Source organism: Phytophthora cinnamomi (assembly GCF_018691715.1).
Source record: "Phytophthora cinnamomi strain GKB4 chromosome Unknown Contig0, whole genome shotgun sequence".
Lineage (NCBI taxonomy): Eukaryota > Oomycota > Peronosporomycetes > Peronosporales > Peronosporaceae > Phytophthora > Phytophthora cinnamomi.
The window spans coordinates 299,394-324,501 of record NW_027150933.1 but is presented as its reverse complement, the minus strand read 5'-3'; the positions used below and the strand labels follow the sequence as shown (position 1 = coordinate 324,501).

Here is a 25,108-nt window from a genome sequence, read left to right as displayed (position 1 = left end):
TAACGCTGGCACCAAGCAGCGCGAGTGCTGCTTGGCGCAGCAATTGCCTCGCATGTGCATGCAAGCGAAAAGTTGTTCGGCGACGAAACGCCATCTGCTTCAGCTTGGGCCAAGTTGAAGTGGCCAGCCAATCCGACACGGCCGCCGCTGACAAGGTACCGGTTCTCGAGCAGGTTGAAGCGTGAGCCGCGCGTCAATTATAGCTGCGCCAACGCCGCAGGGTATGGTCTCGAGGATGAATGCGCGACCTGTCCTGGCATCTTCGTCGGCCACCTTTAGTAGAGCTGCGCTGCCAGTTTCCCACGGGACTCGGCTCCCATCAGCCCGGGGCTACTCGAGGAAGCATGCGCTCGCGGTACACGGCGCTGCTCGCGGTGACGATGTTGCTGCTGCTACTATTGCCGTCGGGTATCGATATGCATGCTCGCATACAGGCTCGCCAGTACTGGTATCCTAATTGTGAATTTTGTTATTGTCCTTCAGTGGAGGCAACGGTATGTGCCGAGATCTGCTACACGACGGTCCTGACTGGATTCGGGCCGGGCGGCGTGCCTGGATGCACCTGCAGCGGCTCACAGGCGGGGGCACGAACAGGGGCCGGAGGCTGCAACTGCGGCCAATGCTACGACAAGACAAACGGCGCCGTCTACGGCTTCGCTATAAGCGCGGACGGCACGTGCACCTACGGCACCGACTGCGGGGACTGCGACTACTCGACTACCAATTCCTCCACCAACACGTCGTCGGCCACTGGGGGTTCTACATCAACCACATCAACCACATCAACCACATCAACCACATCGACACCATCGTCGGCGCCTACCTCGAAGCCGTCCACCACTGGTAAGATGATACAAATCCTGCTACTGCTACTGCTACTGCTGTCGATGCCAATGCTTATCTTGATGCTGCTACTTCCGCAGACGCATCGTCGGCCACAAGCTCATTGAGTGCAGACTCCAGCAGCTCCTCACATTCTGCAAGCGATGGCATCATCAAAAGCACTAATACCAATACCAATACCAGCAGCAGTAGCTCGAACTCAACATCAAGACCGAGCTCAAGCTCAAGCTCCCGCGACAACGCGAGAGGCGGCCCCGATAGCCGGGCAGGCAGTGGAGGTGAGCTCATAAGGCTCTATCTGAATACCCAACGGCAACCCGTGCTAACCCGCGCGCGTTCTTTGAGCAGCACGCGACACCCACCTGAACACGTGGCAGATCGTGCTGGCAATTTGCTGCACGGTGCTGATCTTCGTAGTCGCCGTCGTGTCGGTATGCTCGTGCTACTGCAAGGCGCGCAGCCGTCTGTACCAGCACGAGGAGAACCTGGCCGACTACTACGACCAGAATGCCCAGCAGGTGTTCTCCTTCCAGCCATTTGTTGCTACTACATGTAGAACTCCTGGTCCACAGGCGACATGTACTAAATCCTCAAACATTGTGTGATTCCCACTGCTTGCATCGTTTTCGCCAGCAACGCTTTCGAACAACAGTTCCAGTGCCACATCTAACGCATAAGAACAGCGTTACCACGCCGTCGAGGGCCACTGTTGCTTCAACTTTGCTTCAACACCCGACAACTCCCGACAACTCGGCTTGACGCTCCGGGTATCTGTTGAAACGCAGGTTGAAGTGTCCGGCCTGCTGACTCGAGGCGAATTGATGGATAATGAGGCAACTGGGCTCAACACGAGTGGTGGTGGCGGTGGTGACGATGATTGTCTACTTTATTGCTTTACACGCGTCAATCGCTGTCGCTTTAGCTACTTTGTTTCTAGTTACAGATGGAGGGTAATTGTGGGCACGGAGCCGAATAAATACACGTTGCTCCCAACGTCCAGCGTCCTGCGGCCCCCGAATGCGTGGGCAGGGTCAGCTGAGGGCGGCCGGTTGAGGGCGGCCACGAGCTCGAGCTCGGCGAGCTCACGAAGACGAAGGCCTAGCCACCTTCAGGCGGCGTTCGCGTAGCGCTTGGCGTGCGCGCGCTTGGAGGCGCCGGGGCTGCGGTTCACGGCCATCACGCGCTTGTTGTGGCGGCGCGAGAAGAAGCGGTGGATCTTGTGGAAGAAGAGGCGGCAGCCGCTGCGCTCGATGCCGTCCGACTCGGGGCGCGCCGAGTACATGGACGGCACCGACGCCGACGAGTACGAGGCCGTGGGCTGCGGGGTCTCCTGCTTGGCGGGGGAGGCGGCGCGCGTCTGCGTCTGCACCTGGGTCTTGTGGGCCGCGATGCGCTGCTGCAGCGGCGAGCCGATGGCGCTGGAGCGCAGCAGGAACGGGTGGGCCACCACGTCGCCCATGGAGACGCGCTGCTCCGGGTCCACCTCGAGCATGCCGGCCAGCAGGTCGAGCGCGGCGGCGGGGAGCTCGTCCGTGAGCCCCCAGCGGTCCACGAGCTTGCGGATGCCCTTGTTGGAGATGAGGCGGAAGCGCGCGTCCGAGGCCGAGGCCGTCTCGACGGGCGGCGCGCCCACGAGCATGATGAAGAGCATGACGCCGAGCGACCACACGTCGGCCTTGGTGGCGTCGTACTGCACGCCCGCGAGCACCTCGGGCGCCATGTAGAAGAGCTTGCCCACCGTCTCGCGGCTCGGCTTGGCCGTGGACGCGGCCAGCCCGAAGTCGCACACCTGGCACTGGTCGTCGTCCGTCACGAGCACGTTCTCGAGCGACAGGTCGCGGTGCGCGAAGCCGTTGGCGTGCAGGAACTGGACGCCGCCCGCGATCTGGCGCAGGTAGCGGCGGGTCGTGGCCAGCGGCAGCTTGCCGTCCTCGGCGGCGCTCACGAGCTCGTACAGCTCGCCGCGCGCGCAGAAGTCCGAGACGAGGTACAGGTAGCCGTCGAACTCGATCTCGTCGCGCAGACGCAGCACGTTGCGGTGGCCGCCCACGCGGTTGAGCTGGTGGTACAGCGCGCGCTCGAGCGCCACGTTCTCGCGCACCTTCTTGTTGCTGGCGAGCGTGAGCTGCGCGTTGGCCGCGCTCTGCAGCACGCGCTTCACGGCCACGAGGTCGCCCGTCGGCTTGTGCTGGCACAGCAGCACGTCGCCGAAGAGCGCGGGCGCCAGCCGCCGCTGGATCACGTAGTCGTCCAGCTTGGCCGCCATCATTATAGTCCCGATACTGGAGGTCTGTCTGAGCGAGCGCAAATTTGGTAATGAACAGGCACGAGGCGCGGCCATGGGTACGGTCGTTTCGAGTGGGAAACCGGCGTCGCAGATCCGCTCGCTCAACCAGACGAACGCCCCCATACTCGGCAGAGGGCAAAAGATCTGAAATTCGAAGTTTAACTGATCCTGAGTTGAATTCATGAGTTTTGGACAAGCGAACACCTCGCGCTACATTCTTCTACGCCACGTGCAGCACGGGCCTTGCTTGGGCCGGACAAGGCCGACGCGTGGAGGCAGCGCGGCGTCGGCACCTCGATGCGCGTATGCACGCGCGGCGTGGCGCGAATAAGCCGGCGAACCCGCTCTTTGAAACGGGCGTGCAAACGGGGAAAGTAGCAAAATTTACGCTGCGGGGCGAGAGTGCTGGGAAGAATTGGACCAACTTCTTGCAAAATGCACCGCGGCCGCGAAATTTGGCCTCAGACCGCGAAATTCAAGCGCTGTCTGGCCCGTTCGCGCGGGATTTGACAACATTTGCCAGTTCCCGGCGTTGCTGCTGCTGCCTGCGCGACTGGAGACAGTCCAAACGCGACAAAACCAACTTGGCTACGGTTGTTGCGTTGTGCGTCGGATTTTATACAAAGGGTTGGTGCTATTGCGCAGATTGTCTGCCACGGCGTTGGTGCCATCACCGCGAGCCGGCAACGTGTCAATCGAGACATGAGCGCCGCAAGCTTCAATCGCATGGTTGCAACAGCAACGCGAGCTTCAATCGCGCGGCAGCGTCGCTGGGAGACGAAGATCAGAGTGTTTACCGTTGCAGTATAAGAAGCCGAGGTCAGTTCCTGCCGTCACCTAAAGAGACCGCACTGGTACACGTATTCTTGGACGACGAAGGATGCCTTCATCCCGGATATTTGTACACAGGACCACCAAAACGCGTGACGCAGGGCTTGGTTGCTGTGGTGGTGGCGGCGGTGGGGCCCACGCGGACAGCGCTGCGCGTGGCACGGTAGGGAGTCAGCGCAGCATTGAAACGCTAAATCATCTTGCACGAGAAACCGGGATTGCCCCGTCGTGCCGCCCGTCGCGAGCGCATTGGAACGGACTCACCGCCGTTTCCATTACGCTTTTTGCACGGCAACGCCGCACGCCGCAGCCGTGGACCCTCGCCGCATCGATCGCCGCCTCAAACCACGTTTTACGCCGGCATGTCATATCCAGCGCTCTGCGTCAACATGCCTTTTGTCTATCGTAGTTATTTGCGACCAAGATCTTTGCTGCAGCGACACCAGCGACGCCCGTGTGATGCATCCATCTATCGAACTTCCTGCAGGAAGTCGGCATGCTGACATTCCCCTGGGACGTTGCGTCAGTAGGACAACTTCACCGATCAGCTGTTTTTACATTTTACGGGTTTACCGCGTAATTACGCGTGCGTCTGAGCCAATCAGAGCATCCACCAACCACTGGTGCCAAACCGACGTTGCTGCCGTTGCTGGCTCACATGGGCATTCCGACAATTGCGGCTCGCAGGCACACAGGTCTTTTTAGGTGATGGAGGCGGGCGACAGAAGTTGCCGTCGATGTGTGGCTATCTATCTATTGCAAGGAGGTTCCAGTGATGTCCAACTTTTGTTTTGGAATTACCGTCCGAAGAAGAATGAGGATACAAACTGGCTGTTTTTCCTGAGGAACTCTCCGTCCACTGTACATGCGCGTGTATATCTTCTCGTAGCCCGTGGGATAAGTGATGAATAGCTTTATATTCTGACACCTCTTGTATGAGTGCGGGGGATGGCGATTCACACCGCGTGTGGTCGCGTACCCCCGCGCGTTGAGCAGAATCATGCTTTACTTTCTGATCTCCCATCGCTTTGACCGCTATACATCCATTTATTGCTGCCATGCTGATGCAAGCGCAGCGCGTACGTTCCGTGACGATACAACCAATCATCTAATAACTTTCGTTCTTCCTAGCACACCGTGCGGAGACTTTTTAATCCGAGAACTACGCAACACACCACCAAAATGCATTTCCACTTCTTAAACTGCAAACAGTTTGCATCACACTCTAAACGGCTGCAAGCAAAATCGAGGATTAGCCTGTCACATCCCTGAACGACATTTTTGGTTCATTTAACGCTGCAAGTTGTACTACCTCCGTTCGGAAATAGATGACCATTTGTGTTTTTTTTGCGCAGCGCTCCGCCTCGTTCATTTTCCTGATTATAAAATTGTGGGAGTGCTGGAGAACACCAAGCGAGGCACAGTCCAGAGAGGCGCAGGCGTTTAAAATGTGGGAGGGCTGGAGATCTAGAGTTGACACTAAGCAAGACAGTCCAGAGAGGCGCAGGCGTTCTTGTTCCGCCGCACTACATACACAAAAATGGATCTAAGATCTCACTTCATCCTTGAGGGGCACATGATTTGGCTTCGGGTGCTACGAGGATCCCACTTGCTGAGAGATGTTGCATCGCATGGCAATGACGTTGGAAGACTGTCCGTTCGCATCAGTTTGTACTTAGCAAATGTTCGAGCCGGTAATCATTTCCACCATTAGACTTCATGATATGCTCCATGGGCGCTGGCAGCGGGAAGCGCGAGCCCTCCGTCCAAGCGTCGCTCTCAGCCTTCGCCTCACGCTCATCGTCAGCAACCGAGCCCTCCATCGTCGTCAGATCCCGCATGGCTTCCAGCACACGACGCGCACCAAGTCAAGCGCGGGGCACGTAGCGCAAGTACATGCGAGACACGGGGGGAATTGGTCCAGGCACGAAAGGCGGGCGCTCCTCGTCCATCCAGGAGAACTCCAGCGGCAGCCTCGGGTTCAGCTCCATCGTCTCTGTCGAATCCGTCGAATCAGGCGTTCCAGGCCTCGGCGCAGCAGCGTCAGCGCGTGGCGTCGGCGAGAGTGGTGGCGGTTGGCAGGGCAGCGGGGCGGCGGTCCATCTTGCACTCTTTCTTGACTTGACCACAGCTGCTACTCGATCTCCCATCGAGTTGATTCCACGCTTCCAACGCGCTCGACAACTTGGCGGCTCACGTGGACGTACATTGCAACCCGGACGATCTCCCCACGTGTAGCACGCCTCCTACGCTGCGAAGCAGTAGGGTTTCCCAGACGGCCTGGCGTTCACTATCCGTAATCTCCCCCAGCCGCCAACTTTCGAAATGAATCCAGAAGCCAGTGTGCGGGGGCCAGCAGTGTGTGGTGGCCAGTGAGCGGGGAAAGCGCGGGAGATTCAGAATTCAAATTGGTTTAGAAGGGGAATTATGTTGGAGAGGCTGAAATATGATTGGAAATGGTCATCTATTTCCGAACGGAGGTAGTAACTTTCGTTCTTCCTAGCACACCGTGCGGAGACTTTTTAATCCGAGAACTACGCAACACACCACCAAAATGCATTTCCACTTCTTAAACTGCAAACAGTTTGCAGCACACTCTAAACGGCTGCAAGCAAAATCGAGGATTAGCCTGTCACATCCCTGAACGACATTTTTGGTTCATTTAACGCTGCAAGTTGTAGGAAGATCAGTGTTGCAGCCTGCAGCATCGATCGTTGTCAGTACTACGGCTGTCCGTACTTAGTGCGAACTTAAATGTACATGTAGTTTGCCACGTTGCAGTCGACCCTAGCGAATTGCAGCCGAATTATCGCGATGGGGAACGAGAGCTCGACGCTGGCCGTGCGTGAGGAGCCCGGCAGAGACGTCGACGTCGACGTCGCCCCCGAGGGCGGCGAGTGCTGCGGCTACCGCGTGCTGGGCATCCAGGAGCAGTCGCCAGCGGCGGCCGTGGGCTTCGTGAGCTTCTTCGACTTCATCCTCGAGGCCAACGGCATCCGCCTCGTAAGACGATGATACCGTGATACCGGTACACCGCCCGTTGCCAATGCGCTCTCACCCTTGCGGTACTGTGTGGTCCTGCAGGACACGCGAGACGCGACGCTGATGGAGCTCATCGCGCAGAGCGAGGACCGCCCCATGCAGCTCAAGGTGTTCAACGCCAAGGCGCAGAGCACGCGGGAGCTGCAGCTCACGCCCAGCCGCAGGTGGCCGGGCAAGGGCCTGCTGGGCGTCACCATCCGCTTCGACTCGTACGAGGGCGCCGAGGACCAGCTGCTGCATGTGCTCGTACGTCGCGCGGCCGACGTTTGTCAGAGCTGCGGTCTCAGGTGCTCATTGCTCTCTCGGTTGTGCGCAGAACGTGGCAGAGGCGTCGCCGGCGGAGCGCGCGGGGCTCCGCGCAGACTCGGACTATCTGCTGGGCACGCCGGAGCGAGTGTTCACCGACGCGGAGGACCTGCATGACGAGATCCTGGACGCGCTGGACGGGTCGTTCCAGTGCTATGTGTACAAGTGGGTGGCTGAGTTTTTTTCCTCCTCCTCTGTTTTCTTCTTCTTCTCGTGCTGATGGTTGTTCTGTGGTATTGGTGGCGTGTGTGCACTGAAGCTCGCTGGAGGACCAGGTGCGCATCGTGTCCATTGTGCCCACTGAGCGATGGGGAGGGGATGGAGTGCTGGGGGCTGAAGTTGGCCACGGATACCTGCATCGACTGCCGTCGGTGTGCCGGAGCACTATCGGCTCCTCCGTGGGTTTCGTCAATCTCCCGAAAGATGCCAGGGCAGCCACGGATGCCTTCTGTAAGTTGGGTTCGATTATGCTTATTGCTGCTTGTTCTTTTGAAGATGCGCGGCTGATAATCGATGGGGATGCGGTTGTTACGATTTTGTAGTGAAGCCACAGCGACGCAGTGAACAAGAGGAGGTGACGACACCAGGCAAACCGGAGACATCGTCATCCGGTCAAGCGGCTTCAGTCGCCAACGTTCCCCAAGCAGATGCATCGACAAGTGAGACTACGCAACAACAGCGACAAGAAGACGGTATAGAATCCGAAGCAGCCACTCTGGTTGCGGAGAAGAGCCCCCCGCCTTCAAAGCCACGGTACACAGCGCGCACTGATCACCAGTTTCCCATTTCGACTGTTGTTGTGCTTGCCGACCCGTAATTGTTACAGACTGAAGGAACAGGTACATGAATGGAAAGTCAAGCTGCTAGTATTTTGTTTACCCTTGTTGCCTACAGACAATCCTCTTTGCAGTGGCATCCCAAATAATTAGAACTATTTTTTGTAGTGAAGCCACAGCGATGCAATGGACAAGAGGAGGTGAGTCACCTCAGGTGACGAATGCTGTTCTGGAATAAAAACGGCTATCACTACGTGGCGAGTGAAGAAGAAAATACACTATGTATATGCGGTGCTTTTCTCAGCAATTTAAAAGTCTCCTATCTCTTCTGGTGGTTGATAAAGCGCAGCGACAACAAAGCCAAGAGACGAATACCCACGATGAACGCGATGACGATGCCGAAGTTGCGCCAGATCTCGTGGTGCTTGTACTCGAAGGTAGACTCAACGTACTCCTTGATCGTGATGTGGTTGATGGTCACGGGCGGGTTTGTCATCGGTTGACAGCCAAGATCTCCGCCGACGCTCACGTACTGCTGCGTCTGCGCATCGTACGTCGGGAGGTCGTCGCATTTACTGAAAACGAGCGCGGCTAAAATTGCCACACTGTACCGCTGAGGTGTGATCGTGTAGAGCCACTTGTAGCCGGAGGGTATGGCATTGGCCGGCGGGTTAAAGCCCATGAAGAGGAAGAGGATCGAGTTCAGCATCACGCCAAGTAGAGCTGCAACCTCCACGCTAGGCAAAGCGTACACCAGCAGCTGACCCAGATACGTTTGCAAGAGCACCAAGAACGACGTGTTGATCCAGTAGAGAACTGCAGTTCCGAAGCCCGTGAAGCCGACCAACCAGTAGAAAATGACCGTGTACAACAGCATCGAGCCGAACACGTACGGGATCTCGGCCACCGTGGAGCCGACGAAGTACCAGAGCGAGTTGTACGTTTGCGCTGCTCGCTCGCGGTAGAACGCCTCGCGGTCTTGGGATGTAATCGGCAGAACACTGTTGAAAGCCACCACACCATTAAACAGGGTAGTCATGAAGACCATACCGACGCCAGCGTTGACGCCCTGGTAAGACGTGTACGATACGCTCACGTAGATCAAGCCGAACAGGAGTCCGAGCAAAGGCGCGATAGCGAAACGGGTGAGGTTGTACGATGGAGTTCGCCAGTACAGGTTCATGAATCGCCCCACCAGCGCCGTCATCTGCGTCCACGAACTCGCCGCACGCTTCTTGGCAAATACCAGCTCTGTTGATCCAGGCACCGGCACAGACACACCTTCCGAGGCCAAGTGCACGTCCATATCGCGTTTCAATTCACTCGAGTTGAACACGTCCACGAAATCCACTGGGTTGTCATGCACATGGTTCACGCCCGCACCAATGCACTCGAGCATCCAAGTCGCAGGATTGTACCCCTCCGGAAGACGCGGCACGCCCGGAATCGCCTCGAAGTAGTCCACCATCTTCTGAGCGCGCTTGCCCAAGTCACCGAAGTACACCGTCTGGCCGCCGCGCTTCAGCAGCAGAAGTTTGTCGAAGAGCATGAACACCTCCGTGGATGGCTGGTGAATGGTGCACACAATGGTGCGACCCGTGTCCGCCACCTTGCGCACGCCGTCCATGATGAGCTTGGCGGAGCGTGCATCCAGTCCGCTTGTCGGTTCATCAAGGAATAGCACACTCGGGTCGGCGGCTAGCTCCACACCGATCGTCAGGCGCTTCATGCGCTCCGTCGGACTGCCACGAACAATCTCATCTGCCACGCTCTGCAGGTCTAGCAACTCCAGACATTCCTCCACCGAGTCATACTTCTGGCTGTTGGGAACGGAGCTGTCCTGGCGCAGGAACGCGCTAAACACCAGCGCTTCACGGATAGTCGACGCGTCCGAGTGGATGTCCATCTGCTCGCAGTAGCCTGTGGAACGACGGATGGCCAAGTCGGTGGCCTCGTAGCCGTTGAGCATGATTTTGCCTTGGATGGTGCCTCCGGTCTTGCGTCCAGCGATCACGTCCATGAGAGTCGTCTTGCCAGCACCGGTGGACCCCATGAGAGCAGTGATTGATCCTGGCATCGCGAAGCCGCTGATCCCCTTGAGCAGCGTGAGTGTTTCCTTGGGGTTGTGCGGGTCTGGCACGGAGTACCATAGGTCCTGGAATGCGATGACGACGGGCTCGAACTTTTTACTTGAAGCCTTCACGTTTAGTGTGACGGTCTCATCAGTCTGTGTGTTCATGGCTGGCGTCTTCCGTCCGCTGGTGGGTGTCGTGGCCAGCACGTACTCGTCCGATGCGACTGGCTCCGCATTCTCCGCTGTAAGTGTAATGTGCTCAGGACTCTCGTATCTCTTGTACTCAAGGACGAGAACGCCGAAAAAGAGGAATACGACGTAGGTTGCCAAAAGGAACACGATTGCAAGCCACACCCAGCTCTTGTCGGAGGGAACGTCATACAGCGACAAGAAGTATTCGCCCATTTTCGTCTGGTACTTCGTGCAGTAGTCAACACCCTCGTAGACGCACACGTCGAACTCGCTCGACCGGTACTGGTTCACAGCAATTCCACGAAGGCACCAAGCAATCGGGTCAAGCCAGTAGATCCAGATAAAATAGTCCGGCATCTCACTCTTCGGCACAACGAAACCCGCAAATACCACGAAAAACAGGACGGAGACCATCGACAGTGGCTTTGCGATATGGAGATTGGGTGAAATCGCAGCGAGAAAGAAGAACCACGCCGCAAATGCCAGGATCGTAAGAAACAGCAGGATCTCGAATACCACGAATGCCTTCACGGATGACCTCAAGCCGCACATCCAGTACACCAGTGAGCCGAACACGATAGTTTCCGCGAGAGCCCATGGGATCTGGCTGGCTGAGTTGGCAAGAACGTACGTTGGTGTGCGGAGGAAGTTGGAGCCACGCTGTTTGTAAAAAATTGGTCTGGCATCGCAGTACGTTGGAATTTGAGCGGCTTGACCCAGTCCGAGGAACAGGACGGATTGGAACAGCACGCCCATGACAACTTGAGCGCTCGTAGCATCCAGTTGATAGAACGTGCTGCCATACAGAAGCCCGATGAGGATGACCATGAAGCCTCGGCCACGGATGAAGGCAACATTGCGCATCATGATCATCATTTGCCGCTTGAAGACAGTGAGCGTGTTCTCCTGAACGGACTGGTGGAACTGAGGCATTGGTTCCATGTGAGTTTTGACATTGTCAACGAGGTCCGGTCTCAGCGGCTCATCGAGGCGAGCAAGGGTACCACGGAAAATCCTCGATTCTTGGAAAATCTGGCCAAACTCCGACGGCCAACGCGGGTGCTTTGTTAGTCCCATCGGCAGCGCATCTTGATACTTCAATTGCTGGTTCGTTCCCAAATCCAGCAAGAAATCTGCCGTGTCACGGTGCGGAGGGCAACGGAAACCCAAGCTCTCGAAGTACGACAGAGCTTGGCCGCGAGGTCCATGGTACATCACGTCACCGGCATTCAAAATGAGAACGTTGTCAAACAGCGCGAAGATTTCGGGAGAAGGCTGCAGCAGAGAAATCACCACCGTTTTCCCGAGCGTCTTAGCAATGCTACGCTGCGTGGAGATAATGTCGAAAGCCGTGGCGCTGTCCAGACCAGTGCTGATCTCGTCCATAAGCGTCATGTACTTCATGCCGAACTCCATCTCGCCCGTCGTCACGCGCTTCCGCTCACCACCCGAGACACCTCGCAGCATACCGTTGCCAATAATGGTGTCCTGGCAGTTCTGCAGTCCGAGCTGCTCGATGACAATGTCCGGGTAGTGCTGGAACAGCGTCTGCGCCGTCTGGAGCGCCTCCAGGTTCTCTTCAGCAGACCCGTGCGTGAACAGCTCCTTGCCGCGACGCTGCAGCTCGCCGCCAGTGAAGGCGTGCGCGAACTCGAGCGTCTCCTTGACCGTGAGCGTGGGGAAGTGCACGTCGTGCTGGTCCACGTACGTGACGAACTGCGGCAAGCGACCGCCGAGCTCGCGTTGCGGCACGCCGTTGTACGTGACGTCTCCGTCCACCGTGACCCTCTTGTCCATGGGGAAGCGGCCGCTCAGCACCTTCATGAGCGAGGACTTGCCGGAGCTGGGCTGGCCCAGCACGAGCGTGATGGTGCCCGGCTCGAACACGCCACTGAAGCTGCGCAGGATGGTCTTGTGCACCACGTGCTTCTTGGCCGAGAGCTTGAGCGCCGCCGTCTTGAGGGTGTGAGTGAGCGTGGGCAGCTCGCGTCCGTCCTCGTGGCGTCCGACGACCACGTCGGCCGAGACGCTGAGGTTCTTGACGCGCACCTCCATCTGAGGCAGGGAGCGGCCCAGAGCTGGTTGAAGCTTGGCTATGAGGTGGTCATTGAAGGCTTGGGATCCGTCGGCCAGCAGCGTCTTGGCTGACGTATCGTCGTCAGGTTTGAACGGTTCCATGGCGCGGCAGGCTTCGTGTAAGGAAGGCTTGCGCTCCTCAGAGCAAATTGAACACTGAAGGAGCCATCGCTGGCCAGTGAAGCGCGTAGAAGCGCGTGCTCCGACCGACTCATCATGTGCAGTGTCACGTTGAAGCTCGACTGGCACCAGTCGAGTGCCAGTCGACTGAACATCATTCTGCGGTATTTGATGGTGGAAAATCTGATAATTTGGCTATAGCGATAGAATCCTCGCTGAGGTGATAATGTTGACGTGATCCAGCGTTGGTGTGATCCTCACATAACTTGTGAATATGAATACCTGAGAGGATAAATGAGAGACGGAGTGAATGCATAATAGACTACAGCAGGTTTTATGCGAGTAATCTCGTGCGAGCACCGAAAAAGTTGACTCCGAAAGGGGGATGGGCGGGAGTCAACACGACTATCTTCACTTCGAGGTTGACGCGAGGCGCCCTACAAGTTGTAGGGCGCCGTTGTAGGCTACAACTCAAGATGCGTGACTCATCTCATCTACCCCCTGCGTCCGCAAGCGCTACATGGAGCTGAACAACCAGGCGCGGTCTTGTGAACAACGGGCCACAACCAGTTCCTGCTCAAGTTGCTGGTCGAGTCTGACGGAGGTCCCGCACCAATTGCGGCCCGCACCAACGCGGAGACCAATATCCTCAAGACGATAGATACCGCAGGGCTCCCGTGTTGGACGGCAAACTAATCCCCGAAGAGCGCCAGCGCCATGGTCTCACCTTGAAATCGGACAGCCCCTGGGTGATGCTGCAGTGAGGACCATGACGTCGGTGCCTTCTTGCCAAGAACCTTGGCTGCAGGACAAAGGACCAGCGGGACCTGAAGCTGCATAGCATACATAACATCTCCCGAAGATCTCGATCTCTTTACCATAATAAACGCCGTATATTAGCAAGGAACGAGCAGTGAAGCACGTCCACCACCGTCCTCCAAAGAAAGTGTCCACGCACTTTTCACCTAGTCCTCTGTCGTCCCCCAAAGGGGTCCAAAAGGCTGCCTATCATGTGTGTCTCGGGGCCGGGGCTCCTGCTCCTGCGGCTCCTTGCTGCTGCGTCGACAGATAGTAGGCGAAGGCCAGGAACACCAGCGCCCGCCAGCCGAAGAGCACCGTGAGCAGCGCCGCCACCGCCAGATGGATCTTCTGCACGGGTCTGGCGGGCAGCCCCAGCACGGCCGGGATGGTCACGGAGCCCTCCAGCCCCACCTGTCTTGCCAGGCCCTGCAGCGGTGAGGCACCGGCGCCCGGTGGGGCCTCCCCGGCGGCGGGCGTGGCTGCGGCCCCATCAGCGCCGCCGTGCACCGAGCCGAAGCGTCTCTGAGGCTGATTCTGCTGCGGCTGCAGGCGTGCGCGCACGCGCGGGTCGTCGTCCTGCACGATCTCTCCGTTGATAATGTGCACCATCCTCCTCGGGCCGGTTGGAGCTGACGCAGTGAGCTGGCGGCGATGGCGCGGTAGTCCTTGGACTAGTTGAGCTCTTGCTTTGACTAATTGGTCTCAGCCCACGTGGCAAATGGAATGCAGACTGGCCGATCTCCTAAGCCTCTCTATGTGATTGCGAAGAAGACTTAGGAGAAGTGGAGGGCGTGCGATTGGTGGAAAGAAGATGCGTTGTTTAGAGAGTAGTGATTGGTGGAAACAATACACTATGCAGTTTGATTGGTGGGAAATAGCCATGTTGAAGTGTTACAGGTTGACGGTGCGGTGCACGGCGTGCTCGTTGGCGTACTGCAGCCCTCGCTGACGCCGCTTGGCTGCTGAATCCGTGGTTGATGCGCTGGCACCGCGCACTCGAAACGCGGGCAGGGCGTTGGCTTGTCCGCGATAGTCGAACGAGACCAACTTCTCCTGCATCAGCACGTGGACTCCCTCCTTGGCCAAAATGCTGCGGCGGTCGGCTGCGGGGCTGCGAGGCGTGCCACAGCGTGGGGACGACGATATGGACGAGCACGGGGAGCTGCTGGATCTGGACTTCGGAGACGAATGCAGAACTTGACGCCCGGCTGGGACAGTCGTCCGTCGGGGAAGCTGTGGCGTCGAATCTGCGTTCGCTCTGGTCTCCAATTCTTGACGCGCGACCAACACGACGCCGGCGATGTTAGTGCTCGTCAACAAAGCAATTGGATCCACGTCAGCTGCCACTTCTTCTCGTCCATTGACTTGCTGCATACCCCGAGTGACGGCGTCACGAACTGCACGTACGCCGAGACGTTGTAGCAGCAGTCGTAGCATGTCGATCGATACGAGTGCTCGCACGAACGGCATTGTCGGTGTCGGGGATTGAGTTTGGCGAAGTGCTTCATGAACGCACTTCAGCTTTCGTAACGTTAGGTCTTCAACAGTGAGTGCCAAGAAGTCGATTTTACCCCGCGCAAGGTGCTCAAGCATCTCGGCAAATTCAGAGTCGTCGATCGCCACTTCTTCTGGTTCCTGTTTCTCATTTACGGAGACTGCGTTACCACTTGGGCTTGATACGATATCAGTCAAAGTTGTCGCAGTGGTGTCAGAAGCGGTTTCTGGAGCTTCTTCCTCTTCGTCGCCTTCGCCTTCGTCTTCGTCTTCGTCTTCTTCATCTTCGACTCCTTCGTTCAAGGTCGGGAGACTATTTCCTGGCGTTTTTGGACTTGGAGGGCAACAACCCGGGATCTGTACGGTGAGGGGTTCACGAATCTGCTCCAACGGTGCATGGATTTGTCCGACACTGTCCTGTGCAGATACCGCCATCTTTCTTGACGCTGCCAGGATGGCGGTAAAGCTGCTGAGTGCCCCCGTTCCGGCTCTTGGTCTGCTGTGCAATTCGCCCTCGCTTAGCTGTGTTTCATCCGCGTCATCCATAGCTAACGAAGGGGTAGTTATCTCGACTGACGCAGGCGGCGAAGACGTAGGGGACGCGTGAAGATCTGCGCGAGCCAACAACTGAAGCTCCGCTAGCTGCTCCTGCGCCGATCGCAAACGGTCCTCCGCGTTATTACTCTCTTGTAAAATTTCTTCATTACTGTTCCTTCGGTTCTCTTCCGGAGACTCGCTCGAGGTTTCCATTGTGCAGCGTGCAGCCTCGAATCGGTGTGCGTGATAAGCTCCCGGAGTTGATGTCGCCAAAGGTTTGGCGGACAAACACTGCGCCTTTGTTCAGCAAAACGTCGGTTGGAGTTTTTGCCCCATATAATTGGATTAGCCGACAGCCTTGAGGCGGCGGATAAACTCCGGTACACTCTCCAACTTCTGCTTCACAGCCGATGGCAGAAATGCCGACATGCTGCTGGTCGTGAGCAGCTCGAACACATCTTCTGTGGGGTTGTCATCACTGTTGAACCACGACGGCCGGAACCGTAGTTGCAATCCACTCGCTGCCAATGTTAGCTGTGACCCGTCCAAGTACACAATGCGCAAGTCTCCAGTCGCGTCAATGCATCCACGCCCGACACCTGCGACCTCTACACCGGTTTGATGCTCCATGAGATGTTCCACCGAGACAAAGTTTCCATGGTTCGAAGACACTCCGTCGCTAGCGCTTTGAGTTGAAAAAGATGTTACCTGAGAGAAGCTGGCAAGCAGACTGTATCGGTATCGAAACGATGCAAGCAGTGACTCTGGGAGGGTATCGTAATGGATGAATGGGAGCTTGCTGGCTGGACCACGTAGTGCGATTTGCCGCAGTTGCATGGCACGCAATGCAAGACACTGGCAAAATCGAACCAACGGCGGCAAGTGCGCGAGCTGGGTAGAGCGGGCTGTCGATGTCCGAGACGAGCTAGAAGCCGAGCCAGAACCGGATCGGGCTCCACTCACGCCCGGTATTTCATTCCGAAGCGGGTTTCCATCAGGTGTTATGGCTGTAAGCACTCCGCTAGCTGGATCGTAGTTGGCTTCCCATCCGTTGGATACCTTTAGTTCAAACATCGGTGGACTGCCGATTTCTGCTGGTTCCTTACAAATCCACTGCAACGCCACCTTGGATTCACTTGTGCTACCGCCAGTACTCTCTGATAGCCCGAAACATGACATGTCGTTCAGCTCCAGATGAATCACTACTGATACTGAAGTCTTGTGGGTGCCAAGAACTGATTCCTCTTCTGCTTCATCGTCTGTGTTTCTTTCCTCCTTTCCTCCATCCCAGTCACCACGATCTTTGGTAGTCCTTGATACTGATAACTCCGAGAGATCGCTGCAATCGTTGAGGGTCATACTATCGTCATCGGGGCTGGAGCTGCTGTCGCTGCTGCTATTTGCATGAGCATATGATTGGATTCGAGAGAAACCCATCCTATTCGCTGGTGCCTCCTGCATGCCACGTTGTTTAGCGCTGGCACGACTATCTCCAAGAGTACGCCTTCTGCGAGGAGCGTCTAGAGCTGGGATGAATGAGCTAGAAGATGACAGTAGAAACTCTTCCTCCTTCATTGACCGAATCACTGCTGCTCTCCGACTTTCACGACATTTTTCAGGCGATCGAGATAAGGCGCGAGGGTGTGGAGGCAACGAGAGCTGAGTGCGTGATAGAGCTTTACGCTTTCCGCTAGGCACAGCATGAGCGCGCTTCAGAGATTGCTCGCGGAGCCACGGGTGCAGCAGGATTTGTTGGGCTGTCGGGCGACTACGAGGATCCTGGAATCAACAGCAGTTTGGGGGGGTTAGCACCACGGACCCACCCTTATTTCCATGATAACTTACCGAAGTGAGCAGACGCTTTATCAAGTCACCAGCTGAGGCAGAAAATCCCTCTGGGAACCTCAAAGGATTCTGGCCCGCATTCGCCACATTCTCCAGCGTCTCACTAAATCCACACCAGTGTTAGATCTCGAACCAAAGAACTTCATTACCTGTGTCATCCACTCACCTGACTTTTCGTCCTTCGAATGGTGCCTTCCCGAGCAGCAAACAGTATAAAATGCACCCCAACGACCAAACATCCACCGCCTCATCATACGGCTCGTCCTCCGCCGCCAACACCTCCGGCGCGATGAAGTTGGGCGTACCACACATCGTCACATGGTCGTCTCTGCCCCCGAAATGAAAAAGAGATTGAAACAATTCAGCATCAATCCTTCTCGCCACCCAAATACTCCACACACCCTCACCCGAGTCTCGCCGCCAGCCCGAAGTCCGAGATCTTGACCTCCCCGTTTGCGTTCATGAGCAGGTTGGCGAGCTTGAGGTCTCTGTGGATCACGCCGGTGGCATGTAAGTACACGACCCCCGCCACCACTTGGCGGAATATCTTCTTGGCCGTCTGCTCGTCCATCTTCCGGCCCGGGAGTGTCTTGACAATCGCCGACAGCGACCGTCGCGCGCAGTACTCCAGTGCCATGTAGAAGTTGCGTGCGTCCTCGAAGACGCTCTCGACGTGCAGCACGTGCGGGTGCCGCAGCTCGGCGTGCAGCACCATTTCCTGGCGGACTTTGCTCTCCAACTGTGCGCGCTGCACTAGCAGCTTGTCGATCACTTTAATGGCCACATGGGCGCCCGACGCCTCGTGCTCGGCCAGATACACCTGCGCAGTGGCGCCCTCGCCCAAGAACTCGAGCAGCGTGTACTCCTGTGGCCCGAAATTCAGCATGCAGTTAGAGAGCAATGCTAATGTGTAGATGCAATGGTGGGAGCGAGGCTATCGACGCACGGAGATCGAGTGAGGCGGCGCGAACGAGGTGTCCGACACCTGCTCCATTTGCTTCTGAATGGGGAATTTTCACACTTTGATTGGCTTTCCCGAGAATCCAATCAGATGTCGAGAAAATTGATATCAGTAAATGATATGTGAATTGAAATTGAGGTTAAGGATATTGGCATTACGCGTTAATTAACATGTTAATAGTTTTTTTTTCGTTCTCTGGCTTCAACATTCACTTTTCGCTGGTCGTGATAATGTTGCTAGAAGCGCTTGGCGTGGCTGAAGGAAGAACGCGGGCCCGTGAGGTAGCCCGTAGGGCGCAAGTCATAGATAGGCCCCGGTGTTTGCTGCGAACCTAGAGGTTTGAGCCGCACTTCGGTGCCGAAAGTTGGGGAAACCAACGAACGACACTCGCGGAAGGAGCCCTTGAGCATCAAATTGGGCCCGGGGCCGATGCTCTTGCCGTTAAGAGGTGGGCGTAGCGACGTGCCTTGCTTGGGCGCAGGTGATCCTCGCCCCATGACCGGCGGCAAGTCGTAGATCGGACCGGGCGACGGTGTCGTGTTCTCTTGGACTGGAGTCCGCGGGGCATTCTCGAATGCAGTGGAGCCTGCAGATCGACGCTCCGAGCTTGCTTGCATGCCACAGGACATTGCTGGTTCATATGAGCCTGGCCCAGCTCCGGGATCAGCGCGCTTACGAGCGAGGTCCCAGTCGTCTCGCGTACTGTTCCCGAAGCTCTTCTTGGAACCCGTACCAATACTTGTGGGAATATTGTAGAGCGCATCAGTAGCGCCTGCACCCGCCTGCCATCGAAAGCGCTGCTCTGTCGGAGTGAACGGCGCAATTGTGTGGTGAATGCCATACTTGGATGGCGAGTCGAATAGCGGCGGATGTGTGCTGCCGCCGCCACTGGTTCCATTCGCTGTCCCACCCTTCGTGCTGACGTTATCAACGTCTTGGTTCATCTCGAGAGAATCAAGAGGCTGCGATTTAGTTGAGATACTTGATGAGCGCGGTCGAGCACGATTCCCGATGTGCCCATGGCGGAGAATGCAGAACGAAAGCACGAGGTCGAGCTAATTCAAACCAGCTGCCAATTGTCATTATGCAAGGAAGGTAACACTTCCTCCATGCCTTCGGACCTTGGTCCACAGACCATCAAGTAAGAGTTATCCACTATTTATATGTTCTGAGTTCGCTGTCTAGATCGATGTGTGAGGACGCGTACCAGCACCGTAATCTGAGCCGGAGGATGAATGTTTGCATCAATATTCACCTGCGAACCAGGCATCAGTTGTACACTGAAGGAACCAACTTCTGTCGTTCCTTAAGGGAATGAATCAAATCGTAATATTTTCTGCTACGACGGTATGTTTGGTGAAGGACGAGGTTTGTGCCCTCTACCTACCACACCACATCGACACGCCGCACATTTCCGCCACATCGTATCGATAGGAGTGACAGCTTCAAACGCTGGAGAGCGGAGACAATCGTCGAATTTCTCCATGTCAGATTGTAGCGGTTGAGGCGCTACTGACACTGGCCGAATAAATGCCGATGTTGCACACTGCTGGTACTCTTCTTTCTTGCTGAGACTTGATGTTGCACACTGCTGGTACTCTTCTTTCTTGCTAGGACTTGATGTTGCACACTGCTGGTACTTTTCTTTCTTGCTAGGACTTGATGTTGCACACTGCTGGTACTCTTCTTTCTTGCTAGGACTTGATGTTTTGGTTATAGATGCCCGCGACTGTTGTGTTTGAAAAACCATCGCCGTATGCGTGATTTGGCCCACAAGCGAGCGCAGGTGAAATTCCCTCCAGGCCCTGAAGGCACGACGCTGGATTTCTCGATATCGCCCAGCTTTAACCATTTGAAAGATGGCGTGTTGCTGGAACTTTCGGTGTGCAAGCTGGGCTTGGTAGGTTTCTTGTAGGTTTTGAACACGGCTTTCGATGTCTTGGCGTGACATATCTAGTCGTTCTTCTTGGTTCCGAATGCTCTCCTTCTGAGTCATAAGTTGCGCTTGAAATTCCTGGCGCTGTGTATCAAATCTCATCTCCAGTTTTTCGAGCAGCAACAATAGTTTCGGTAGTTCCTCTCGACACACTTCGTCTCGAAGTGATTGAATTTGTTCTCGCTCCCTGGCGCAAGCAAGCCGGAAGGTGCGCATGTCTTCTTTTGCTCGTGAGCAGCGACTCAGTATTTCTTCTTCAATGAACTCGAGCCGAGCTCGTTTACGTTCAGTGCACAGTGCCATATTGATAGCAGATTCTAACTTGGATTGTATCGAGAGCGATTTCCAGGCGAGAAAGTTTCCGCGATAGATTAAACGCTTATTCCAGAACTCTTGTCGCTTCCGTCTCCATTGGAGTGCCCGATTTCGCGTTACGACTGCGCAAGTGAGACTACGTTCAAGCTCGTCAAGTCGCCCCTGCATCGCGTTCTGCTGTTGTCGAGCGCTGGACAAATCTTCAAGCTGACGAGGCCAACGAAACCAGATGAGACTTAACTTTTTAACAGCACTCAGTGCCATCAATTTGTCCTCGACTTACCAAGAGCTGCGAGCGCACAACTGAAGCATCAATTTCATGCTGCTTGCTTGATACCAGTGCCGTCAACTTTGCAATCTCTTCAGACTACAATCGAGCACATGCCTCTAAGTCAATAGGAATTTTTCATAAATGTAGCTCAGCAATGCAGAGCTCACCTGTGTACTTAATTGCGAGCATTGTTCTTCATTATTTGCCTGCACGAGTTTGCTGTCATGTCTTGAGCAATCCAAAAGCTGCTGTGTTTCCAACAGCTAGAAACGGATATACAACAGCGCGATCGATTAGCACGTGAGAAACACTTTCAGTCTGCGGTTGCCTGACCTCGACGTTGAGTTGCCGCTTTTCCTCTAGTAACTGATCACCCTTGTCACGCGCAGCTTGCAGTCGACGTTCGCTCTCTTCAATAATGGTCTTGAATTCATCTGTGCACTATTGGACAGAGGCACACCGACTTTAGTTACATCAAAAGATGGACGCTGCGCGCTGGTGGTGAATTCACCTTGACGTTCTCGGACCGCGCATTATCTAGTTGGTCCAGCAGCTGACGCGCCTTTGAGTGTGCAGCACAGAGCTCCGCTTCCAGGCGGCAGTTGTCAGTCCGAAGCTTGGCGGTTGTAAGGCGGAGCTCTGCCTCACTGGTGCGCCGACTCTCGAGCTCGCGTTCCAGCGTTTGCACCAGCTCGCCGTGCGCCTTCATCTCTCGACTGCGGGCATTCTCCACCTAAATGTCCTTGATGATCAGTGCGGCTATTACGTGCCTCCGCCCTTCCAAAAGAGCCGTACCTGGTGAAGACGTGCCTGCAGAGAGCAACTGCACCCTTCAGGTATCGGCATGTTGAGTGCAGGCTGCAAGCCCATGCACGAATAGCAGCAACTCGTCTGCACGTGTAGACGAATCGCTATTTTCGTTCGAGGTCCACCCAAGCACCATTTTCGTTGAAGTGCTGCACACTTTTTCGCCACGCGTGAATCTGCCATCTCAGGCGACAAGTTGATGTGCGCGTCGCCTGTATCATCCAGCAGCTTCATTCGTGCTCTCGCCACATTGCACCCAGCGCCCGACGTGCGTGTCCGTCACTCCAATGGCAGCAGGACACGAAGTGAGACCCTCAGGCCAGGAAGTCTCACTTTCCTCGCTTCTCACCCCCATAGTCTCGTACACAAACTCATGATCAACGAATTCCTGACAACCTCGATTGAGCTCGACGCACGTCGGACTACAGTTGCTGCAACGCCATGAGCCCAAAGGGCGTAGTTAACCCTTTAATTAACGGCGCAGGGATTGGCCGAAGTGAGCCTCTCCTCATTTCAACCAATCCCTGAGTCGTTAAATGCCGTCTTTCCACCAATCCCGGCCGTTCCGCTGATTCGCAGCTGCAACAGCAACTCGGCGCAATCGCAGTATCCGTCTGGTCCGACCGACTCATTCTCCGCATTCCGCACTCCGCTCTACTCCTCCGCTCTACTCCGCTCCACTCCGCAGCTCCAGCATGGCGGTGTTCCACCTGTACTCGGCGCTGAACCTGCTGTGGATCCTGTGCAACAGCGCGTGCATCAACTTCCTGCAGTTCTGCCTCTGGTGCCTCGTGCGGCCGTTCGACAAGCCGCTCTACCGCCGGCTCATGGGGTGCGCAGCTACATGTTCGCTACTCCAGCGACCATCACTCTGCACACGTATACAACCTCCCATACTAAATCTCTCTTTCTCTCCCCCCCTTGCTGCAGCTCCGTGGCGCAGGCGCTCTGGGTGGACGTGACGTCCACGAGCTTCCCGCAGACCAAGCTCTCGGTCTCGGGCGAGCTGCCGGCGGACCCGGCGCGGCCCGCGATCCTCATCGCCAACCACCAGGTGGACGCCGACTGGTGGTACATCTGGCAGGCGGCGCGTCGCCAGCGCGCGGCCGGCAACGTCAAGATCGTGCTCAAGGACCAGCTCAAGTACCTGCCCATCATCGGCTGGGGCATGCGCCTCTTCCAGTTCCTCTTCCTGCGGCGCCGCATCGACGAGGACGCGGCGCACATCCAGCGCTACATGGGCGGGCTCATCGCCGACGACTTCCCCTTCTGGCTCGTGCTCTTCCCGGAGGGCACCACCATCCACAGCGAGTACGTGGCCAAGTCGCAGGCCTTCGCGGCGCGCGAGGGCCGCCCCAAGTTCGAGCGGGTGCTGCTGCCCCGCACCACGGGCATGCAGATCATCCTGGACGCCGTGGCGGACGCCAAGCCCGACATCTACGACCTGACGCTGGCCTTCCCGTCCTACTCGGGGGAGGTGCCGACCTTCGACATGGGCTACGGCAGGAAGGTGGACACGGAGGTGCCGTCCATGAAGTCGCTGCTGGCGGACAAGGCGCCCGCCGGACGCGTGGCCATGCACTCGCGCAAGTTCCGCTACGAAGACGCAGCCGCGGACCTGCAGGGCTTCCTGGACGCGCGCTGGAAGGAGAAGGAGGAGAGACTCAACTACTTTATCGAGCACCAGAAGTTCCCCGGCGACGAGGCCGTCGTGGAGATGGAGCTATCGGTATGCTGAATAGTTGGCGTTGTGCTGGATATGCTGTTGCTGATGGTTTGCTATTTATTTGATGGTGCAGACTTCGGTGGGAGCTGTCTTCCGGCTGTGGCTTGGCATCACACTGTCGTGCATCGTGCTGCCCGTCGTCATGATGCTCTTCTTCCCATGTACGTACGGTGTGTTGCTCTCTGACACGGGTGTGATTTTATGTTTCTGACAATTTGTTGGGTGTCCGCATTTTACTGGTACCTAGTGTATTTCCTGTGGGTGGTCTACTGCTTCGTGTACTCGGTGTACGACCGCACCACGAATTTCTGGTGGCCGTACATTTTCAACCTCTTTTTGGAGCGTGCCGCCAAGACCCACGATCATTTCAAGCGTCAGCAGGCCAAGTACCTGTAAGGCGGGCAAGAGAACCCGCCACCGCGAATAACCGTTCGATCCTGTGGATGTCTATATGGCGTTCATTTGGTGCCGGTGCGTGTTACGATTGAATTTAGATGGCGAGTGATATTGAAATTCAAAGCGTGGTAATCGCAGCCACACCAAATTAATAAGTGTTTGGATAGCAGGTGGGTAGTTCCCCCGACATGTCACTGTGGGAATATCTAATGCGATCGTAGGGCTGGTTTCGCTCGTGCGACGTCGAGCAAGGGAGCGAGAAATTCACTCGTCGTCATCGTCAGACCCAGCCCAGCGTTGGAAGGTAAGCACGAATTCTTGGAAGGTGATCGTGCCGTCCTGGTCGAAGTCCAGCTCTTTTATCCGCTCGTCTTGTATGGCCTTTGATGAGAATCCACTTGCCACGCGCTCCAGACGTCTGGGAGAACTTGCGCCGCCGGTTGCATTTTGGCGCATTTGCTCCAGCACTTCGTTTGTTTGAATGGTGCCGCTGGCATCGTTGTCGAAGAGCAGGTACGCCGTCACCATGAGATCCAATGCCTTGGCGATGAGCTTGGAAGCGTTGACTTGGTCTGCAGGCTGTTCATCAGGAGGTGTAATGAGTGTCACATCCTCCGGGGCATGTACAAGCGAGTTCTTGATGGAGTCAAAATTGGTGATAAGTCCCAGCAAGTGCGCGATGGCCAGCGATACGACAAACTCGTTTTGGGTCAACGAGTTGTCGCGCACCATGTCAGACTCGTAGAAGAGCTCCGACATGTCGGACTCCTTGATTTGGGCACCCATGGCAGACAAAGCACTTTTAAGCCCCTCGAAGTCCAGGCCATCCTTCTCGGCCTGTGCATTTCATGGAAGACACCAAGTCAAGATCAAGCGCCACCAACACAAGTGCCAGTTGAGGGGAGAACACTCACATTAGCATACTGCTTGTAGATGCTGCGGATGGTTGTGAAGGCATCTCTCACCAGGGCAAACTGGAGAACAATGCGCTCGAAGTGGGTGGCTCGGCCCTTCTTCTTTGGGTCTGCGCGGCGAGTGAGGTTGAGCTGGCGTAGTGTGGCAATGATGCGTGCGTCGATCGAGGTTGGTTGCTTGGTGGACTCGCGCCGACCTTCACTTGCAGAGGCAGAGGGCGGTTTGTTGTCCTTGGGATAGTTGCTGGCCTTCCGGGCTGAGTGGACTTCGCTCGGTCTAGAGCCTTTCATTGAGTGCTTCGAAACACCTCCGCCCATGATTCTTTGATCAATTCACACCGACTCGAGCTCGAAATGAGACGCGAATGAACAAGGTGGCGGTTGAAGCGTTCACACTTCGTCCTCAATTCATCCAGACGTTTTGCAATAAGCCCAAGTGAGGAGCGTCCTCGGTGAGCTACCCCACTAACCATATTTATAGCGTCCTCAAAATGCAAGCTCAGCAGACGAGGTTAGTCTTCAAACTTGAGGAGCCGAAATAGCCTTCTGTGCATCTCT

At 56.2% G+C, this 25,108-nt stretch overlaps 10 protein-coding genes across 10 annotated transcripts; 3 read left to right on the top strand and 7 right to left on the bottom strand.

Annotated features, from left to right (window-relative positions):
* Positions 1 to 344: 344 nt before the first annotated feature.
* On the top strand, positions 345 to 1,448 carry IUM83_01752 (Concanavalin A-like lectin/glucanase, subgroup; the record flags this gene model as incomplete). Its single annotated transcript, XM_067925628.1, has 4 exons — positions 345 to 408; positions 484 to 843; positions 924 to 1,121; positions 1,192 to 1,448. 4 exons carry the CDS (start codon positions 345 to 347, stop codon positions 1,446 to 1,448), a joined length of 879 nt encoding a protein of 292 aa, XP_067800940.1.
* Positions 1,449 to 1,951: 503 nt separating this feature from the next.
* IUM83_01751 (CAMK protein kinase) lies at positions 1,952 to 3,112 on the bottom strand (the record flags this gene model as incomplete). Its single annotated transcript, XM_067925627.1, has 1 exon — positions 1,952 to 3,112. The coding sequence occupies one exon, from the start codon at positions 3,110 to 3,112 to the stop codon at positions 1,952 to 1,954; it is 1,161 nt and encodes a 386-aa protein (XP_067801051.1).
* Positions 3,113 to 6,775: 3,663 nt separating this feature from the next.
* Positions 6,776 to 8,140, top strand: IUM83_01750 (Golgi reassembly stacking protein GRASP65, contains PDZ domain; the record flags this gene model as incomplete). The annotated part of the gene is made up of 6 exons (XM_067925626.1): positions 6,776 to 6,964; positions 7,046 to 7,249; positions 7,320 to 7,474; positions 7,569 to 7,759; positions 7,852 to 8,001; positions 8,136 to 8,140. The coding sequence occupies 6 exons, from the start codon at positions 6,776 to 6,778 to the stop codon at positions 8,138 to 8,140; spliced, it is 894 nt and encodes a 297-aa protein (XP_067801053.1).
* Positions 8,141 to 8,404: 264 nt separating this feature from the next.
* On the bottom strand, positions 8,405 to 12,529 carry IUM83_01749 (ATP-binding Cassette (ABC) Superfamily; the record flags this gene model as incomplete). The annotated part of the gene is made up of 1 exon (XM_067925625.1): positions 8,405 to 12,529. One exon carries the CDS (start codon positions 12,527 to 12,529, stop codon positions 8,405 to 8,407), a length of 4,125 nt encoding a protein of 1,374 aa, XP_067800965.1.
* Positions 12,530 to 13,555: 1,026 nt separating this feature from the next.
* Positions 13,556 to 13,957, bottom strand: IUM83_01748 (uncharacterized protein; the record flags this gene model as incomplete). Its single annotated transcript, XM_067925624.1, has 1 exon — positions 13,556 to 13,957. One exon carries the CDS (start codon positions 13,955 to 13,957, stop codon positions 13,556 to 13,558), a length of 402 nt encoding a protein of 133 aa, XP_067800670.1.
* Positions 13,958 to 14,239: 282 nt separating this feature from the next.
* On the bottom strand, positions 14,240 to 14,818 carry IUM83_01747 (plk protein kinase; the record flags this gene model as incomplete). The annotated part of the gene is made up of 1 exon (XM_067925623.1): positions 14,240 to 14,818. The coding sequence occupies one exon, from the start codon at positions 14,816 to 14,818 to the stop codon at positions 14,240 to 14,242; it is 579 nt and encodes a 192-aa protein (XP_067800668.1).
* Positions 14,819 to 15,724: 906 nt separating this feature from the next.
* IUM83_01746 (PLK protein kinase) lies at positions 15,725 to 18,218 on the bottom strand (the record flags this gene model as incomplete). The annotated part of the gene is made up of 6 exons (XM_067925622.1): positions 15,725 to 15,900; positions 17,062 to 17,158; positions 17,225 to 17,327; positions 17,391 to 17,552; positions 17,632 to 18,089; positions 18,171 to 18,218. The coding sequence occupies 6 exons, from the start codon at positions 18,216 to 18,218 to the stop codon at positions 15,725 to 15,727; spliced, it is 1,044 nt and encodes a 347-aa protein (XP_067800833.1).
* Positions 18,219 to 18,421: 203 nt separating this feature from the next.
* Positions 18,422 to 21,577, bottom strand: IUM83_01745 (Serine/threonine-protein kinase PLK4; the record flags this gene model as incomplete). The annotated part of the gene is made up of 7 exons (XM_067925621.1): positions 18,422 to 18,987; positions 20,577 to 20,643; positions 20,720 to 20,803; positions 20,875 to 20,970; positions 21,041 to 21,148; positions 21,219 to 21,440; positions 21,503 to 21,577. The coding sequence occupies 7 exons, from the start codon at positions 21,575 to 21,577 to the stop codon at positions 18,422 to 18,424; spliced, it is 1,218 nt and encodes a 405-aa protein (XP_067800756.1).
* Positions 21,578 to 22,209: 632 nt separating this feature from the next.
* Positions 22,210 to 23,636, top strand: IUM83_01744 (putative 1-acyl-sn-glycerol-3-phosphate acyltransferase; the record flags this gene model as incomplete). The annotated part of the gene is made up of 4 exons (XM_067925620.1): positions 22,210 to 22,346; positions 22,445 to 23,243; positions 23,314 to 23,401; positions 23,488 to 23,636. 4 exons carry the CDS (start codon positions 22,210 to 22,212, stop codon positions 23,634 to 23,636), a joined length of 1,173 nt encoding a protein of 390 aa, XP_067800755.1.
* A 264-nt stretch (positions 23,637 to 23,900) lies between these two features.
* Positions 23,901 to 24,841, bottom strand: IUM83_01743 (calcium-binding protein CML22; the record flags this gene model as incomplete). The annotated part of the gene is made up of 2 exons (XM_067925619.1): positions 23,901 to 24,473; positions 24,551 to 24,841. The coding sequence occupies 2 exons, from the start codon at positions 24,839 to 24,841 to the stop codon at positions 23,901 to 23,903; spliced, it is 864 nt and encodes a 287-aa protein (XP_067800757.1).
* Between the last annotated feature and the right edge of the window lie 267 nt (positions 24,842 to 25,108).